Source organism: Heterocephalus glaber, unplaced genomic scaffold, assembly GCF_053883595.1.
Source record: "Heterocephalus glaber isolate CG9 unplaced genomic scaffold, H.glaber_assembly_v1.0 deba00001431, whole genome shotgun sequence".
Lineage (NCBI taxonomy): Eukaryota > Metazoa > Chordata > Mammalia > Rodentia > Bathyergidae > Heterocephalus > Heterocephalus glaber.
This window is the reverse complement of record NW_028258295.1, coordinates 528,649-543,783: the sequence shown is the minus strand read 5'-3', so window position 1 is coordinate 543,783 and position 15,135 is coordinate 528,649. Positions and strand designations below refer to the sequence as shown.

The 15,135-nt window shown below is 35.5% G+C and overlaps 1 protein-coding gene across 1 annotated transcript in view; it reads right to left on the bottom strand.

Annotated features, from left to right (window-relative positions):
- Positions 1-15,135, bottom strand: part of Tbcel (tubulin folding cofactor E like) — a 68,418-nt gene continuing 53,283 nt past the window's right edge. Inside the window, exon 8 of the mRNA XM_004870917.3 lies at positions 1-3,925. Coding sequence (XP_004870974.1) covers positions 3,607-3,925 — 319 coding nt within the window. The 3' untranslated portion in view covers positions 1-3,606. The remainder of the gene's footprint in view (positions 3,926-15,135) is intronic.

The window sequence follows — 15,135 nt, the reverse complement described above, 5'->3', positions numbered from 1 at the left end:
GAAAATGGACTTGGATTTTTAATTTTTTTAAAGATTATCTATATATATATATTAATAAAAAGTGCAAAGAATAGACCTTCATGTTTAAATTATATTCTAAAATAAAATATATATTTCCATTAATGCAGGAGACAACTGGCAAGTAAAGAGCCTGAGAGAGTCCAGTCCCTCTCCATCACTATAATGGACATACATTTCAAGGAAGCACCTATGAAAAACAGTAGTGTTCACAACACGTCTGGTAACACAGATAGCTTCTGGGTGTTCTTGAAAGCAGTTTGCTTGTATTTTCAATCTAACATGAAATAAAGCAAAAAATCCAATTCAGAAAGAGATGACATTGCTTAGAACAGTCTAGTATTCAGAATTCATGTTTTACATGGCTTACATGGCCGGGAGCCCAGCACTTCCCATGCAGCAAGCCACACTCACATGTGCGTTACTAAAAGCTATAGCAGTACGTCTCAAGTGCTGATCAGTTCTTTGTGCAATGAATGTCCTCTGCTCCTAACACTGCTGGTTTAGCCACATAGGTGAAAATCTAGTTAAAATTGAATTTTTTAAAAAGTAAACAATTTTTAGAAAGCATATCATGGCATTCACTTCTGTTACACAGAACTGAGCTTATATTTTGGGCTTAATTTTCACCAAAAAGTCTTAAAACCTAAAGAGCTTATAATTTCTGATTTCTTATGTATTTATGTTGGCAATGTTGGTAACAAATTGCAGAAACAAAAACTTTTAACAATAAAGACATACAACTTTGGACTTAAGAAAGAAACCTGGGATAGTTTCACAATTCAAATTCAGAAACTGACTTCTGTGGCTTCAGCAGCTATGCATCCACATGTAGAAAGGATTCCTTGGTTTTGATGCTACTTTATTTTTTTTCATAACTGAAAAGAATTTCTACTTTAGAAAAGGTTTGTTCTATACCTTTATGCCTGAAGCATCATATCTATAATACTGGCTATAGCTGCATTTTGCCTCATAAATGTCAGTAATATGCTCTACTGGATCTGGATGAAGTCATTATTAAAATATGGATAAGCTACAGACAATCCATTATGCATAACTTGGAGACTCAAAGGTCCATGGTTTCTTCTCTCCTTCTTTCAGACCTATTATAAAAATAATTTTGGTTACAAGTGTTTACACAGCACCAATTTTATTTCAAAAGCAGCATCTTTACTGAGCCACCCAAATGAATCTATAAGTACACATGCTCAAATAGCTTTTCTCATTTACTTCTGTAACTCTGAAAGACCAGTAATTTAATTAGATATTTTATTAATCAAAAATTATTCAGCAATTTTAAAACCATCAATTACAATGCCCTAAAAATACCCACATCGGCTGAATTAAATGGGAAGTTCCCTCTACATGCAATTGTATAATAAAAGAATTTATGCCTGCAGTTGATAAAACACTGTGTTCTGTAATAACAGAAGAAACAGGTCTCTAATAGTAAAAAAGCATTTCATAAAACTTTGTCATATATAAAATATCTTATTCTGACCATTCCACTTATGATTAAAGCATAAGTGTTCACTCTGCCTTCTGCTGTGGGACAATCAGGGGTCATATCACTTCAAAAAATAAGAGTGCATCTGTTTCCCAGGCTGACAAAAGAAACGGGTTCAATTACATTATTTCTCTTTCAAACTTGCCTGTACTTGTGTGCATATACACAAAGCACTCAGTTTTAACCTTCATGACACTTGCCACACTTTTTTCCTATTTCCAAAAACCTGTCAAGAGAAATGTGAATGGAAAATAACTGTTCTCGTCTATACTCAGCCTGGATCTCCACTGCTCATTTTTGTGATTTTGCAAGATAAAAGTCTGCAGCAGAAGGAGAATAGGCTTCATTCATCTTTCTCAAACCCTTTGGTTTCCATCTTTAATGTTACAGTGAATGTAGATTTGCCTCAGAAGGACTGAGTCAAAGGCTTTACAGATACTGAACCTGAAGCGCATTAAGAGAATAAACATCTGCCATATGGCACAGGAAAATTTAAAAAGTAGCAATAATAAACACAACTCCCCAATACATGAAGAATTGAAAATCATCTAAAAATTCTCTAAGAAATTAAATTCATAGGAGGGGTAGAATCATTAACAAAGCTCAAAAGATCAAATGCAACTAGATAATAATTGCATTCTCTGAAAAATACTTCACTTGCCTACCTTCTCTGCCCTACGTAGTTATTTCTTAAGTCTCCCACCTATAAACATGGTGGACCATGTTTATATATACTAAAGAAAAGGATTACATCTGATTTCAAAAGGAATAGAAACAAACAAGAGTTGAGGGCAAATAAGGGGCCAATTTTAAAAGAAAAGTGCTTTAAATGTGCTTCTGCAAAAAAATATGACTTGGGTGCAATTTGGAAGTTTTAACATAGATTAGGCAGAGTTATTCTTCTATGGCGGCAACTAAACTGAAATGTAAAACAAGAACTGTTTAATTCTTACATCCCCAAATCTTACAAAATGGAAAGCAAAGCCCCCTTTGATTAAAATTTCCCACCTTTAATGCAAAGTGCAAAAACAAGGGCTTCAAATGGGTGACAGGCAAGTCATGAAGCCCATTTGCCCATATCCCAAACTCCATTCCTTAACACACAGCACAGATCATCGATTAGCTGATGCTCTGCTCTCCTGCCATGCACATCCAACATTCTACTGGCTTCTTCATAAAGCCAGGTCTCTATTCTCAATAGTTTAAATTAATGAAAGAGAAAGATATGAGGAAATATATTCAATAAGCAAAAATAAAATAACTTGAATCTGACATATTTCATGTTATGGAAGTAATGACTGATATACTCTATAAAGGACATTAAAAGTGAGACAGTAGCATATAAAGAGATCAGACTGCTCTACCAATACTTCTAGAATAATAGTAAATTTTCCTGGAGTTTAACTTTCCATCTATTCTTCAAGATCCTAACAGAGTTATAGGTTCTTACTGAGTACCTGAGATCAGAATCAGGTTGCAAAATGCTTAAAAGACTCAAAATTATTTCAAAAAGGAGAAATGAGAAAAATCACTCAAGTTGAGAGGTAAGTTAACTATGAACAGGATAAAATTATTAGCTAAACATATGTTGACACAAGTCAAAGAGAAAACCAAACAAAAGAGGAAAGGAGGGAGAGGAAGGTAGACAGGAAGAACCAAGGGAGAGAACTGGTGGTCCTTCCTGTGAAGATTCCTTGTCTCCTAATGTAAATATTGTTAGACACCCTTGAAGGAGCCTGCTGTTCATGCTCTCTTCACAAGCATACCCAATGGTAACAAAACCAAGCGGCAGACAAACCCCAGGGAACACACTAAGAAGTTGGTGATTTCTTTGCCATCTTTATGAGAGCGGGCATATGGTCTGCAGATGTGGCCAATTTTGCTGGCTGAGCTGAAGAAATCTGTGACAGAAAATACCAAAAACAGCCCCCTACCCATCTTAGGGGAAAAATATGAAAAATACCTCCCAAAGGTAAATAAAACAGAACAAAAAAAAGCAGCCTTCTCCCTCCTAAAGAAAACCACACCAGAAACAAATGCCCTGCAAGAGTTCTTATGTGTGTTTTTACAAGGCAGGTAGGTTATTTTGTTTTGGACTCCACATAAATTTTATCTCCATCCCTAATGCCAAAAGAATGCAATGCGCGAGAGCTGTACTTCATTTCTTCTGGGCCAAAGGGAGCTTCATGGTCAAAATAGTAGAGAACCATGTTGCTTGTGGGTAGTTGCACTAGAGTTTTTAACTGTTTCTTTAGTTCTGCAACTGTTTGGTCCAGACGAATGCTCATTTCTTCCACTTGATCATTAAAGTGGACTTCTACTTTTGCACTGCTCTGGGGTCTTAGGTCCACTTCTGCCAAAGGTTCCAACTTCCCATATTTTGTGATCAGTTCATGATACCTAGAAGGATAAGAACAACAATGTCAGCTTGAACTACCAGCTCATGATCCATGGACTTCTTCTGAACTACAAGTACACTACACTGTTACTCTCAACTTTCTAATATTATTTACTAATATTACCCCTCTATTTCTATGTCTGTCTGTCTGTATATATGTACCTAGCTATTGGATGACTATTGTGGTTTCTGTGACCCGATACAGTTGCTCCATTGAGGCCTCAGTAAAACTATGTCCTTGAGGACAGAGGAAATGTTTCTACTGAAGATGGTCAACACCTGCGATACATTGAGAATAAGCTTAGAAAGGAAATAGAACCTAGAAAAGCAAATGCTACAGAGAAAAGAGAAGAGTTAAATATCTCCACAGAACTAGCTTTTTGGGGGTGTCACTGAGAAGGGCAGATATCTAAATACATGTTCTTTAGTAATAAAGATGGAAGGAGGTCAGTGGTGTCTGAGGCCTGAGAAGCCATAACTTGCAGGTAAAAACATATATGCTAGCTATTAACCCAACTCTTTCAGTGAAACTTGTCTGAATGTTCCAGTCTAGTCTCAGCTGTAATACAAGGATTTAATGGACGAGTTAAGGATACATTCTTGGGGGAAGAAATTTGACAAAGAAAGAACTCATGTTCTTTTACCAAGGCAGGGATAAAAAGCAAAGCACACCAAGAGGAAAGTGAATTGCAGAGATGATAATAGGGCCCACTAGGTCATTTCCCATGTGGAAAATCTTGTATCCACTTCCAGCCTTGGAAGATGTAGGTCTGATTTTATTGAGTTTTGTGCAGTTTCCTACATACCAGAGAGGGAAAAATACTGAAAAGATTTAATATTAGTTTTATTATAACTAAAAAACACTGAGGTTAATTAAGGATCACAATACCACAGTCACATAAGACTTATTATTCTCAAACCTCTCCCACTCCATTTTTGGCTTTTACTCAGTAAAATCAGTGTCATAACAAGGTTTGTAAGAACATTAATGACATGGTAAGACATCTGTGCTTAGAGATGGAGGTTATTATTTTCTTTAAATGGAGAAACAGGGTATGGCAAAAATAGCAGTGGTTCTGCCTTCAGAGTTTTGACTCCATCTTATAATTAGCTGTGTGACTTGGCAACTCACTCAGTCCTTTTGAATCTGTTTTCTCATTAGTATAATTAGGATAAGTCTTGTCCTTCCTACTTTATAAGACAGCCATAAATATTAAGTAAAATAGAAGATTAGTAAACATTTTGTAAATTGTAAGTTCATACACAAAAATATTAACATGACATCTCTGCTGCTCTGGAGTTTGTATTATTTAAGTAAACATACCCTTAGAAAATATAGGACTGAAATCTACTTAGGTGGGACTTCATAGAAAACATATTGATTCGTATGATCAAATGGAGTACAGAATCTGCTCCCAGAACTTGAATGAAAAACAGTATTTTTAAAAGGCATAAAAAAATCACCAGCAGTAACAAAAGAAGACATAATCTTATTATCACAGTGTTTTAAAAGGAAATAAAAGCGCTACACCATTTGGTTCAGTTAATCAAAGAACCACCCATGGTGGTTCCTGCAAACCACCATGGAGAACAAAAGCAGAGACAAAATTTTGACCATATTGACTTATTTAAAGAAAAGTGGATCAAGGGGCTACAGAGTCACCCAGATTATGGAAAAACCAGGTTGTAGAAAAACCTCAAGGAACAGAAGCCTCTATATACCACCGCCAAGTGTCAAGATTTTAGCAAAGACAAGTAAATCTAAAACCAAGCAAGATAAAAAAGCCCAAACAAAAACTGAAACTACCATGACTTGAAATGATCTAAGCCTCCAAACTAAAAAGATTAAATGACTCACAGTTTAAGAATATTTTCCCCAACTCATCTCCTAGGATATGCCTTCAAATAAGTAAAAGTAGATTAAGATAATTTTTTAAAAATTTCAGAAGACAGCAGAATCCATATGGTCAAATACCAGTTGAATCCCAACTCCAGAGACGTTCTCCCTTCAGACTACAGAAAAGTAGACAGACGGAGGGTTTAGCCTGGGAGGGACAAAATAAGAATGGGAAAGGCTCAAGGAGAGCTAAATCATGTTTCAGCAAAGATACAGTCTGGATAGAAGTGCCCACTTAAAAAAATTTTAATGAAAAATAAAACAAAATGTCATAACCAAATAACCAGAATAACAATAGTTAACACATTATGTATCACAATCTTTAAAGTAGTTATAGTATAAGACATAGACAAAAAACACTTCCTCTTACAAAGAAGAAACAAAAAGATAATAGCACAAAATTTCCATTTCTATGAACTGAAAGAAGCTAGGAGTAAATGAATCAAATTACTATATGTATTAAAATATTTTTGAAACAATGGAATAGGTAATTTGGGGGAATTATTTGAACTTCCCCCTACTTTCTATTTATTTATCTTCTATTTTGCTCTTTATTTGTATATACATTATTTTAGTTTCTCATATAAGAGAAACCATGAGATATTTAAGTCTGTGTATCTGACTAATTTCACTTAACATTAGGTTCTCAAGTTGCATCCATTTACCCACAAATGCCTCAAGTTTATCTTCCTTTATGGCTGAGTAGTATCCCATTATGTATAAATACCACATTTTCTTTATCCATTCAGAAGTGTATCCAACTTATATGCTGTTTCCAAGATCTAGCTATTAAAAATTGTGCTGCTACAAACGTAGGTGTGCATATATCCTTATAATATGAGGATTTTAATTTGGGGAGGGATATTTAAAAAGGGGATAACTGGGTCAAGTGGAATTTCTAGTTTTAGTTGAGGAATCTCCACACTGATTTCCATAGTGGTTGTACTAGTTTACATTCCCACCAACAATGTAAAAGAGTACCTTTTTCCCCACATCCTTGCCGGCATTTATTATTATTAAATATTTTATGATAGCCATTCTTTCTGAAGGTAAGATGTTATCTCGATGTAGTTTTTTTTTTTATGTAGTTTTAACTTGCATTTCTCTGACAGCCAGAGATGTTGAACATTTTTTTATGTATTTATTGCCCATTTGTAGAGAAGTGCCCACTTTTAGGCATAAATAAGAAAGACACAAAATAGCAACAAAGCACATACCACAGAAAAAAGAATGAAGGAGAGAAACACATAAACAAGTAAAAAGCAGAGGCAGAACTCAATCTAAAAGTTACAGATAACAGAGGAACAATTGCTCTACACTGTACGTTCTAGAAATTACTAACTGCACGAATATACAAAAACAAGAGCTCAAAGACAACTGATAAGCTGTAGCATGAGATGAAAAGTGAGAGTGCACAGCTAATGGAACACACTGAAGAGCAAAACAACACCATTAATGACCAAAAAGATAAATTAGAAAGGATGACCCAAGAATATTATATCTAGTTTAGCTTTGTTCAGGAATAAATTTAACAAGCAGATATTCTTTCTTTTTTGGTACTGGGGATCGAACTTGGGACCTTGCGCTTGAGAGGCAGGTGCCAGAACCACTGAGCTGAATCCCCAGCCCAACAAGCAGATATTCTGAAATGAGAAAGAACTTAAGGAATAGAGTGTCCTTGAGTCCTTTTAGGGGCAAATAAAAACAAAAATATAAATAAAATTATTCAGTTCTGAGATTAAAAGACTAGTAAAAAGGCTTGAATCTAAATATCAAACTAAATTTTATAATAACAGTAATTCTTGGACTCATTTATACTTGACACTATCGCCAATTGTATCAATCTCAATCACAGACATGTTTGCACAAAAAATTATGACCCACACACAGAAAGTAGCACAGTTGCTACAATGAGCAAGTAAATCTACAAATGAAATAACCTATAAATTGGAACACTGTGATGTTCTATAATTTTCTCAAAATCAACATGTCCAGAAACAATTCATGCCACTCCCATCCACCTTCTTTTCCAGTCTTTTATATCTCAGTAAATATTACTAAAATCTACCTAATTATCCTACTCAGAAACAAGATGGTCACTCCAATTCCTTCTCTATTTCTCTCATTCCATCAATTAACATGTCTTACTAATTCTCTGTCTAAATAATTGATTTTTCCACATTTCTCTTATCTAGTTTTCTTGTAAATTCAAGTCATTAAATAATTTGGATTGCTTACTGTTTTGTATGGATGCATAAGCTAGATGAGCTTTCTTAGTATCTGTTTCAACCTCCCCCAATAGGCCTTCCTATACTGGAAAGATAGGAAAGCCCTTAAATCTGTATTTCCTATACTACCTTGCAGATGAAATTTAGTGTCTACAAATCCTGGTCAGCTCTAGGTTTCAAAAGAGGTAGTAGGTCTAGCAGACATAGTCTTGAACAGTTTGGAGGCAGGCTTCCTAACTGCCAGACTTAAGTGCAAGCAGTCTGTGCTTGGAGTCAACAGCCCTGGCTGCAGATGTTGACCTCCAGATCACAGAAAAGGTGATGTTATCAGCACCAAGGACAGCACCCCGTTGTTCTTCCCCTGGCCTGATTCTGGTAGAGGTAGCAGTGCTTTGGTGGGGCACTTCCCTGTATGGTACCACCTATTCTAGAGGCAGTTCTAGGGAGGCAGCCTAACTAAGTCTGCTCCTCTAGGTCTTCCACGGATTTGGTAAGTACTTTATTCACTATGTGAAAACACTTTCTTCCTAAAACAGCTAATGACTTTTCCATGACTTCAGGGTAGACTCAAGACAACCTGTCTATAGTATTGTCAAAGTAATTATTATAAAACACAAATTTGATCACCTCCTTCCTCTTTTTAAAACACACAATACTCATCAAAATAAAGGCCTAACTAAATTTTTACAGGATTGTGGTAGGCAGAATTTCAGCCCCATGTCTGCATGTGCCTGATCTGAATCAGAGTTGTTTCTGTAGCTAGAAGTAGAAGTGAAAACCAGAGATTCCCCAGCTGGTAGCACAAGAAGGATTTGACACACCAATAATGGCTTAAAGACGGAGGGGGCCATATGGAAAGTGGACAAAAGAACACAATTCTGCTGTCATCTTGAATGAGCCTTCAGGGTGATTCTTCTCTAGTCTCCAGGAACGAAAACTGCCCTGCTGACACCTCGACCTCAGCCTTGTGAGACCCTAAGCAGAGAACCCAGCTAAGCCACACTTGGCCCAGAATTCTGACCCACAGAAACTGTGACAGAATACGTAGGTATTATTTTAAGCCACTATGTTTATAGTAATTTATTACAACAATGATTAAAAACTAATACACTGAATATAAAACGTACTTTGTGTTTTGCCTCCTTCCTAACTTTCCAACTTTATTTAGAGCCATTACTATTACCATTTCTGCACCTTCCTATTTGTTTAAACCTTAAAATTAACATGTATTTATTCATTTGCAGGTAAGGTCAGCAGATTTTATATTCCAGTTAGATTCTGGATGTGGACTATAAAAGAAGTACCCACTACTAAATAGAAATGAAGACTATTAAAGTTGTGATTCACTACACACACTGGATGTTTCCTGAAAAGTTACACAAATAAAAAGCAAGATTTTAAGATAACTTGTTTACTACCAATTTTCTTATTCTCCAATTTGTCTGCAGGAAAAATTGGTAAATATAACAAATCTTGATCTTACAAAATGCCCACTAAATCCCAGAAATCAATTTCTTCCTAGTCTTCAGCTTGCATACTTCATTCATTATTCAAAAGTCAATCCAAACTGAATTATATCTGCATTCTTTGTATTACCTGGGCTTTTTTAGTATCAGGTTAATGTCTTCCCAAACCTACAGTTTTAAGAGATAAACAGTTCCTGATGACTAAGTATTCTTCAAAACTAATTATCTCAATTTACACTCTACCAATCAGTACATTCACCTGGCAATTAACAAGTTCTTGATACTTACAAGTCTCATTTTGAAGTAGACAAAATGCTATAAACCTACTTTGGAAAATATTACTGATAGGGATATACTGAAATCATAAAATGCTAAAATGTAATATATACTGTATTTGTGTTTATATACAAACAGTATCTGGTCTATTTCACCAAGACCTTCTAACATACAATGATCAATCACAGGCAAAACAAAATTGACTGCATACCACATAAAAGCCAGCATGACCTCATGGGCAACTGAAAGTGACAAATGGAAACCAAATGGCCATTGAAACCTTGTGAAGACCTTTCACAGGCAAATGGAGGTGGGGGGGTTCTTCCTATTAAATATAGACACCCATTCTGTTTGAGAGAAAAACTCTTTAAAACTGCAAGGGTAAATAAATCATGAGTAGTTTGCCTCAAGCTAGCACCAGAGTGGGGCTGAAGATGGCACTACCAAAAAGGAAAGGAGAATGAAGCTGTTCCTGGCAGAGCTAGGTGAACTCTGCTCCCACTGTGTGTAAGCAGACCTTCACAGTCAGGGCTTCCTGCCTCATGGAAGGCTTGCCTAATGTGACATATGAGTAGATTTTAGGAGCATTATAGTCAAGTTTGGGAAAAGTGTATCTCTCTCATTACTGCCCATCCTCACTATTAATTCTCAAGAATGGGGAGCCTTTCAGTCACCATTCATAAGTCTATGGCTCCAGTATAAATGAAGACTTAATACACTACTTAAAAAAACACTTCAGGTTCCTACCATAAAATCTTAATCTAAGGGTGAATTTATGATTAAAAGTAAAGTCCAAAGATGGATAAAGATAGAAGATTAACTCATTCTCAAGGGTTTTTTGGTGTGAAAAGCTTCAATATTGAATATCATGTCCCCCAAACCTATAAAATAAGTATGGCAGCTTCTTAAAGAAAAATGAGGGGATTTGCATTTCCTGCAAATGCCTGCACCACAGTGCAATCATAAATATTTCAGAGATGTAGCCACAGCAATTAGACAAGAGAAAGAAATAAAAGGAATAAAGACAGCAAAGAAGTTAAACTGTGGTTATTTGCTGACAACATAGTACTCTACATAGAAGATCCCAAAAAACTCTGCCAAAAGACTTCTAGACTTAATTGCCAGATTCAGTAGAGTAGCTGGATTCAAGGTTAACACTCAAAAATCAATAGCCTTCTTGTACACAAATGACAGATTCACCAAGAGAGAAATCAGGGAAACAATTCCTTTCACAATAGCACCCAAAAATGAAATATCTAGGAATCAATCTATCAAAGGAAGCAAAAGACCTCTACAGCACCCTGAAAAAAGACATCAAAGAGGATATAAAAAATGGAAAGACATTCCTTGTTCCTGGGTAGGTAGAACCGATATAGTGAAAATGGCCATACTTACAAAACTGCTATATAGATTCAATGCAATCCTGATTGAAATCCCAACAGTATATTTCACAGAACTAGAGAAAACAATCCAAAAATTCATTTGGAACCAGAAGACTTACAATAGCAAAAGCACTACTAGCCAACAGAGACATGACAGGGGGTATCACAATCCCCAACTTGAAACTATAATACAAAGCTACTGTGATAAAAACAGCATGGTACTGGCAAAGAAACAGACCTGAGGATCAGTGGAATAGAAGATGCAGAAATAACTCCAGACATACTCAGCCACTTCATCTTTAACAAAGGAGTCAACCATCCTCACTGAAGGAAAGATAGACTCTTTAATAAATGGTGTTGGAAAAACTGGATTAAAGATTAAAAGATTAAAACTAGATTAAAGATTAAAACCAGATCCATATCTTTAACCATGCACTAAACTAAAATCGAAGTGGATTAAAGATCTAAATATTAAAATAGAAACACTAAACTTGCTGGAAGATAAGTTAGGTAGAACTCTTGAAGACACTGGCATGGGAAAAGACTTTATGAACAAAACCTCAACAGCACGGGAACTAACACAATCAACAACTGGGATCTCATCTTATTAAAAAGCTTCTGCACTGCAAGAGAAACCACCAACAGAGCTAAGAGACAACCTACAATGTAGGAAAAAATTTTTATCAGCTGTTCCTCAGAAAAAGGACTACTATCTAGAATATATAAAGAACTTAAAAAAATCAGACCCCCAAATATAAAGACCCAATTAAAAAATGAGCATCTGAAATGAACAGACATTTCGCAGACAAAGAAGTAAAAGGAGCAAATAAACATATGAAAAAATATTCAACATCACTGGTCATTTGAGAGATGCAGATGAAAACAATACTGAGATTCCACCTCACCCCAGAAAAAAATCTATCAAGAGATCAACCAATAACAGATGCTGGCAGGGTTGTAGGGTGAAAGGAACCCTTCTTTTCCGTTGTTGGTAGGAAACAGTTAATAGCAAAGCAGGGCAGGCAGAAGGCAGCAAAGCAGAAAAGCAACTGCAGCAGCCCTCTTTCTGTCCCTTACATTCCATCTGGGCTCCCCACCCTTAGGGCAGGGAGCACTCACACCCAGAGTGGGGCACCATTAATCCCAGCATCACATCCTTAATCCCGGCATCACACAGCCTAGATCCAGCCACCTGCAAAAAGCCCCACCTATGATGGGATGAGGAACTCAAAACTTCCAAATATCTTCTGACTGCCACAATCTAATTTCTTTTGCTGTAGTATTTATTCTGTTACTTTGATATGGTTTCACATCATAGCACATCAAAGAAATCTTAAAAGTTTTGTAACTGGAATATTAAACTCTACAGAAACAATTATGTTAGGGTCACCAATATTCTATTTACTAAAATGTAGTAACATCACATTTTAGAGGCAGAAGGAGTATTAGAAATCATCCATTATATACTTCACAGCTATAATGACTGAGACCCATTTTAACTCAGAGCCTCTTAGCTAGTGAGTGATAGGAGCAGTAGTCATTAGAATTCAGATCTTGTTCTTGGGCTATCTTTTTTTCCTTAGGTCTCATCATCTTCATGGTTTGCTGCAATAAAGAATATTTTTCTAGAAATTCCTTTCTCCTTCCTTCATTTTAAATACTCCCTTTCAATCTCTCTTCACAAGTTCTTGTTCCTCTTTTTGCCATTTACACATTGGTGGGTCTAAAATTTTACTCCTGGATTCTCTTCTCTTTTCTCTTTATGGATCTTCCATCACAGAACACATTATCTTACTTAAGTCATATGTGTTTCCTAACTGTATTCCTCAAGGCTCTGCATTTCACTTACCTCCAGAATTTATCTTTTACATATAGTAAAATATTTTGAACTGAATTCAGTATTTTCCACACAGTTTTTCATCAAAGCATGGGTCATGGAACTGAATTTGTTTCAACTCACACTTTTTAAAATGCAAGCTTTGTCAACATTACCAATGAATGGATAGAGTATGATCTACTCAAATGATAGAAAACCATACAGCAATTAAAAATGGTTCTACATTAAAATGGCTCCATAAATTTACATTTTAATGTACTTCTCCAAACTCAACAGTAATAATGGATAAAATATAAAACACTGAAATCCAAGAAGATAAAATACAGAGTCAAAAATGACAGAGCTCATCCACAGACCAGAAACTGAACATAAATACAAATCTTGGAACTGAGACCAAAAGATAATTGAGTTTCAAATCCAGAGCAGGTGGCAGCAGTTAGGCACTCTGGTCCACTATGGCAAAGGAGATTAAATGTACTCCATGGAAAAGAGGGAACCTCAAGCCAGGTTCACTGCCTGAAACAGGGTAGAGTGGGTGATGTGAGACTGAGCATGAAGTAATAGTAACAAACTCTGCTGCAGATCTACTGTCTGGGGCTACCTCTTTAGAGCAACAGGTCTAGGTAAAAAAAGAAAGAAAGAAAAGCTCTGCCACTCGAGGAATGGAACAAAATCATCTACTGCCTATGTGACAAGATCTGAACTATCTCTATAACTCTTACAAGACAAGTTCTCCAAAATCCATTGTACGAGTTCCTTCTAGATCATGAATCTGAGGAGATAGTTACAAGCAACTGCAAAACCGTTACACAAGGAGAAGCTCAAACTAAACAGGAAGACTTAGCAATTCTAAATGCAAATGTATCTAAAAACAGATATATACACAAGATAAATAAAACAATAACTGATAAAACAAAGAGTAAAAATAGACAATTACAGCTAGAGACATCAACATCCTTTTCTCAGTAACTGATAAAAACAGGCACAGAAAATAACTGTTAATCATTTAAGAGACTTGAATAACACTACCTGATCTAACTGACATTCAAGACACCACCCAGTAACACCAAAATACACATTTTTCCCCTACAGCGTGTGACATACCGACAAAGACCATATTGTAAGCCAAAATCATAACTCAAAAACACCAAAGCACACTAAAGAGAACTGAGATAATATTCCCTCACCCTAATAAAATTAAACTAGAAATAAGTAACAAAAAGATAATTGTAAAATTCTCAAATATTTGAGAAATAAGCAACATAATTGTAAATAACTCACAAGTTAAACAGGAAGTCACAAGGGAAATTAGAAAATATTCTAAATTTAATGAAAATACACATATGGAAAACTAGAGAATATATCTAAAGCAGTGTTTAGAAGGAAATTTATAGAATTAAATGTTTATAATAAAAAAGAATGATCTCAAGTTGAAGATCTAAGCTTAAGAGAGTAGTAAAAGAAGAAATTAAATTCAAAGCAAGGAGGAAAGAACTAATAAAAGATATGAGCAGAAACCAATGAAATAGAATACAGGGGGAAAAACAGAGAAAAACCCATGAAACTTGAAGATTCTTTAAAAGGTCAGTAAATTTGATAAACCTCTAATCAGACTGATCAGAAAAAGAAGATGCTAAAATCAGAATCATGGCTACAATCCTTACCGACATTAAAGGCTTATAATTAGTGAATATTATGAACAACTTTATATTTAAGAATTCAATAATGAAGGTGAAATGGGCAAATTACTTTAAGGACACAAACTACTAAGGCTCACTCAAGAAATAGATAACATGAATCATGATGTATCTATTAAATAATTAATTCATAGCTAAACCTCCAACATGGAAAATACCACACCCATTTGGCTTCACTAACAGATCCTACAAAGTATTTTAGAAAGAAATAACACTAATTCTATATGAGCTCTTCTAGAGAAATGGAAAGACCACTAACTTATTTTGAGGCCATACACACATACATACGTGCGTGTGTGTTGTTATAATCCATTATGACCAAATGGGATCTATTTTGGCAATTCAAAATTCAAGGCTTGTTAAACATTAAAAAATTCAATGGAGGGCTGGAGATTTAGCTAAGTGGTTCCACCGCCTGCCTCGAAAGCG